The sequence below is a fragment of the Sminthopsis crassicaudata genome, chromosome 6 (assembly GCF_048593235.1).
Source record: "Sminthopsis crassicaudata isolate SCR6 chromosome 6, ASM4859323v1, whole genome shotgun sequence".
Classification (NCBI taxonomy): domain Eukaryota; kingdom Metazoa; phylum Chordata; class Mammalia; order Dasyuromorphia; family Dasyuridae; genus Sminthopsis; species Sminthopsis crassicaudata.
Genome location: NC_133622.1, coordinates 156,356,344 through 156,362,343, shown reverse-complemented (window position 1 = coordinate 156,362,343; position 6,000 = coordinate 156,356,344). Strand labels below are relative to the sequence as shown.

General features: G+C 34.1%; 1 protein-coding gene across 1 annotated transcript in view; it reads left to right on the top strand.

Moving 5' to 3' along the window:
- The first annotated feature begins 417 nt into the window (after window positions 1-417).
- CFAP299 (cilia and flagella associated protein 299) overlaps window positions 418-6,000 on the top strand; it is a 449,964-nt gene continuing 444,381 nt past the window's right edge. Inside the window, exon 1 of the mRNA XM_074273112.1 lies at window positions 418-744. Coding sequence (XP_074129213.1) covers window positions 631-744 — 114 coding nt within the window. The 5' untranslated portion in view covers window positions 418-630. The remainder of the gene's footprint in view (window positions 745-6,000) is intronic.

Sequence of the window (6,000 nt, the reverse complement as noted above, 5' to 3'; positions counted from 1 at the left end):
TTTGGTTTTGTTTTGTTTTGTTTTAATGGAATCATTTGGCTTTCCTCTGAAGAGAAGAGAAAGGTGAGGAAGAGTACATCTCTGTGACACGCGTGTTTGAATAGCCAGACAGATTTCAAACTTAAAGAACAAATTGAGATGGGGAGGGGGAGGGTGTATTTGTATTTGTGCTTTGTTATGGAACATTTCCCCTTAAATTCCAAAAGTGTTCCTGCATTTTTAGCTCTGCTAGTGGCTCTCCCTCAGTTCTCAGTTTTTTTGTTTGTTTGTTTGTTTGTTTTTGTTTTTGTTTTTTGTTTGTTTTTGTTTTTTCCAACCCTAAACTGATTTCGGCTCATTAACGAACTTGGAACAAAAGACTATCTCGACTTGGAGCTTCATGATTCCTGAAGTAAAGTTCGGAATGTATGAAGGCGCGGCTCATTCCAGAACGTTTAAGACAAACTAGAAAAGACAAAAGACAGACTTAAGGATCGGGAGAAGGGACCTGGGGAAGGTGGTAGCCAAAAGGCGTAAAGTTCCGACCACCTTTCCTCGGGGGATTAAGAGGCAGGACCAGAGCCGGGCTACTTAGGATCCCTCCCCAGGGCCTGGCTCCAGGTTGCTAGGGACGCCGCGCCCTTAGTAACCATGATAGAGAATGAGGAAGGGGTATCGACCGTGGACAATATAGTCTCACAGTTTAACACTTACGAAGATTTTCTGGACTCGCAGATTACCACTTTGGATCTCTATTACCTGGAGGTAAGTGAGGTGCTCGCATCTCCGTCCCTCAACCGACTACCATTAGAGAAGCCTGCCAGGTACTGAAAACATACGGAGGAAAGATGGGTCCAAGCCACTTCACCCCAAAGCAGAGAAGCAGAGCCACACGTGCACCCACGCAGCTAGCCGGCGCAGGGACGGCTGCGTCCTCTAAAAGAGGTTGCATCCAGGGGGATTCAGAAGTGTAAATCCGAGGGGAGGGGAAGCCCAGTGCATTCCTTTTCCTCCTTTCCCCCTGGGAATCCGGATTTCTTATCTTTTACCAGCCCAACAAATTAGTCAATTCCAATAATACCTGGGTTTTTTCCTTTGTAGAGACAAATCACGGAATTATGGATTTGGAGATGGGAGGAGCCTTAAAGGCCATTTAGTCCAATCCTTTTATTTAACAGATGATAAAATAGTCCATGACGTGCCTTAAGTCACCCACGTAGTAAATGTCTGAGGCAGACTCTGAACTTGGTCCTCTGTGGACAGAGCTCTTGCCTTTTCCCCAGGGATCAATCATTTAAAAAAAAAAAAAAAAATCTGCTATGTAGTACAAGCTATATAATAAGTTCTGAGAATGCAAAGAAAAAAGTAAGAAAGTTCTGCCTTCTTAGAACTTATGTATTGTCGGGGTCCGAGTCGAGGTGAAGAAACAAAACTTCCTGCAAGGAGCACTAAAATCTGTGTCCGAATGCTGACTCTATGCGACCGTGGAACTGGATTTATCACCTTGGTCCTCGGTTTCCCAATTTGGAAAATAAGGACCTCAAAGTTTTCTTCAAGTTTTAACTTTCAGTGAATTTTATCTTCATTAGAATTTTACTATGGCTAAACTACCTTTCTATGGAAAGGAGAAAGCAGAGTTAGTCTTACTGCTAATGAATCACTCCTCCCTAATGATTATTTGGGAAGAAGGATGCCTCTAGACAAGGAATTTGGGAGTTAAATTGTATATGAGAATTTAAATCTATCTCTTGCCTTTTTATTATGGAAGTCTAGGGATTGTCTTTGTAATTACTATTAACAGATGCCTCAAAACAAGTCAACTCCAGATTTTTACTAGAGAACTGATGAATGTTAATAAAGTAGAAGATTTCAATGAAAATCATTATAATTGAAGATTTTCACTTTAAAATAACTGCTTTCTAACGTATGAAAAATGTCTCCTTTCTTCCTCTCCTCATTTTACAATCCGGCTAAAGTATCATTGTCAAACATTTTGACCTTGAGATTCCTTCATATTCTTTAAAATTACTGAAGATCCCCCTTCGAGAATTTTTGTTTATGTGGAAATAACTATCACTATTTAATAGAAACAAAAACATCTATATAGTATTATGAAAACAGTTTTGACCTCTTGCACTGACAGAAAGATTTCCAGGGACGCTAGTCCCCAGACTATTGTTTTGAGCAGAGCTGGATTAAAGAAAGCTTATTTTTGTATTTTTAATATTTGAATTCTTAATGTTGAGCCATATTAACATGTTCTTTGAAAAAAGTGTTTATTTAATTGTCAACATAAGCGATTTCCTTTGCAATAAGTGAATTCTATGTATTTTATACATTTAAAAACATTATCTGTAGTACATGTGCTTCTCTAAAGTGTCAAAAACATCCATGACACCAAAAAAAAAAAAAAAAAAAAAAAAAAAGTTAAGAACTCCTTTCTTAGAGGGATAAAATCTCAAACACAGAGCACTAAGATCATTGGAGCAATTATATTTATACTAAAACTTGAAAAAGTTATGAAAATAGGTTTAGAATATATTTAATACAATGATTTAATATAATCATACTTTAATATATTATGAATAATATAAAAAATAAAACATGCATACTATATAATAACACAAATTATTATATACAAAATAAAAATATAACATTTTTATATGCAATATAACATAATAATTCTAATATAAATAATAAAATAAAAAACAGTATCCCCCCAAAAAATCCTTCATCCCTGGCTTAATAATTTTTTGTTTACTTGAATTAAGATATCCTAGACCTATGAATTTGTTGGTGTAGGGATGCTTGTTGATCAAAATTTTTAACCAAATCTAACAATAGTAATAATAACAATAATAAAAGTTCTACAATTTATAATATTAAAAACCAGTCTGAAGGTTACTGAGAGATTAAGTGTACCTGTAGAACTTAAATCCATATCTTCTTGTTTCAAAAGCTAACTCTATATCCACTATACCATACAGTTTACCTCTAACCCAATCGTATTTTGCTATATAAAAATGGATGAATATGAAGGGAAAAAAACTTAAGGAGAAACTTTTAAAAGTGATTTTAATATCTGCCAAATTTATCTTTATTACTCATTATAAAACTGAAAGATGATTCTGAATATAGCATTACATTACTATTAAAGTGGTGTTTTTCAGTCCTTTTGTTGTATTTTATTTTTCAGTTATTTTCTCAGCTTTAATTTCCAATTCATGATTAAAAAAAATAAAAGACCTATGTTGCAAATATATCATCTATCCACATATATATATGCATGTATATACATACACACAAAATAATTTCCCAAATTGTCCATGTTCAAAAATGTCCATTTTTTATATTGAATCTATCTTTTTTATATCAAGAGAAGGGTAGCAACAACAAAAGTCATTTGGAAAGACAAAAAACAAAGAATATAAAAGGAAATAATGAAAAAAATGTAAAAGAAGAAGGTTTAGCAATATGAGATCTTAACTATAAGGCAATAATACCAAAACTATGTGGTACTAGATAAGAAATAGAAAGGTAGATCAGTGAAACTGAGTAGACATACAATTTATAGCAGCAAATAAACATTAGAACCCTGTATTTGATAAGTATAGACTTGGGGATAAATATTCATCATTTGGTAAAAATTGTAGGGAAAATTGGAAAGCAGTATTACAGTAACTATGCATAGACCAGTGTCTTACAATTAGGTCAAAATGGATACATGATGTAGATATAAATAGAGATTTTTACAAGAAAGTAATAAAGACATGATCTCAGAAAAATGGGTTGAACATTTCCATAGGGTTCTCAACAGAATATTTCCACAATGTTCTCAAATATACTTCCATAATGTTCTCAAATGCTGAAAGTACTGTTTACCTCAAGTTGAAATCAATCACTCCTAGCTGAAGTTCCACCTGAAGAATAGGTTGAAAACCATTAAGATTAAGATACTTTCATGTGGTAAAGTACCAGATGCTAATTCTATTCCAGCTAAGATTTACAAGGTGGTGGTTTCAAAAGCCAACTGAAATTTTCCAGATTATAAGGCAAGAGGAGGTTATGCCCCAGGAGTTCAAGGATTTGTTCATTGTTCATCTCTATAAAGTTAAATGTTACAGATTGTCATGTGGTGGGGGATCTCTCTCTATCAATTGATGCTAGCAAGATTTTTGCCAAAGTTCTCCTTAATAGACTAACTCTACACCTGGAAAAAAGGTTATTTACCTGAGAGGCACCATGGCTTCAGAAGGGCCTGACAACTACAGAAAAAATGCCAGAAGCAGAACAAAAGTCTGTATGTAATATTTGTGGATCTGACCAAGGTTTTTGATACTGTCAGCTGATAGAGCTTATTGAAAATTATGTCAAAATTTGATTTGAGAAGTTCATCAATACAATATGCCAATTTCATAAAGTGAAAGATTGTGTGCTTGTTTCCATGTTTTCAGCTACATTGTCAAATGTCTTCAGTGAGAACACACATGGAAACTAAGTCAGGTACCACACTGATGGTAAACTCTTTAACCTGAAAAGGCTATAAACCAAAACTAAAGTGGAACCTCTGTAGCTGAGAAGTTGTCCGTGCTCCTTTTGGTCTAACAATTAACACCAAGGAAACACAAGTACTCCATCACCCAACACCATCATATGTGGAGCCACCAGTTACAGCAAATGGAGAAGTTTTGAATTCTGTGGATCAGTTCTCTTATTTTGGCAGTATACTTTCCAGGGATGTCCACATTGATAATGAGATTGACATATACATTGCCAGAGCTGGCTCAGTGTTTGGGAGTCTCTGAGGAAAAGTGTGGGAAAGGAGAGGTATTAGACTGATTACCAAACTTAAGGTCCACAGAGACTTTGTGCTGATTTCATTATTGTATTCCTGTGAAACCTGGACAGTATACCAGCTCCATGCCAGGAAACGGAATCATTTGAATTGTCTTAGAAAGATTCTGACGATCAAGCAGAATAAGATACCTGGGATTCTTTCTCAAACTAAATTCAAATTATATTGCAGAGGTGCAACTCCATCAGGCTGGCCACACTGTTCAAATGTCAAATGTATATTTGCTAAAGAGATTATTTTGTGAAGAACTCATACAGGGAAAGTGGTGGTCAGAAAAAGCAATGCAAGAACACTTTCAAATAAATCTCTCTTAAGAACTTTAGATTTGATTGTATGACATGGCCAGCATGATGCCCTTATCAGAAAATTCTGTGTTCTATAAACAAAGCAATAGCTCAGAATAAACATGAGATGTGCAAAATGAGAGAATTCACCCTATTTGTATCTGATCTGTGGTAGAATGTTCCAAGATCATATTGGTCTGATCAGCCAGTGAGAAACACAGTGATGTCATTTTGGTCATCTTTGAGAATGAAATACAATAACCAAAGAACTTTCATTTGTTTGAATTTGTTAAACCAAAACAACACAGAACATATTACTTATATTTATGGATAGCAACACAATTTATGAATAAACAAGAAATAGCAAAATTAGGTACAAGATGAATAATTCTTACTACATTAAATTAAAAAAGATTTTGTACAAATTTTAAAAATGTAGCCAAGATCAGAAGGAAAGAAAAAAAAATGGGGGTAAATTTATAGACATTTTATCAAATAAAGATCTCCTATCTAAAATATATAAAGAACTTTAATATAAATTATTATAAATCAGATTTATAAGAATGAGTCATTGCTAAATGGTCAAAGGATATGAACAGATTTCCAATGAAGAAATCAAAACAATTTATAGTCATATAAAAATGTTCTAAATCATTATAGAGAATTGCAGATTAAAACAATCTTGAGATCATTTTATACCTACCAAATTGACTAAAATGATAGAAGGAGAAAATGACAAATGCTGTGGGATAGAAAGAAAAATTGGGATATTAATTGGTATTGTTGGTGAAATTAACTAATCTAACTATTTTGGAGAGCAACCAGAATATGCCCAAAGAGTTAATTAAACTACCTATGCCTTTGAACTAGCAATACCATGAC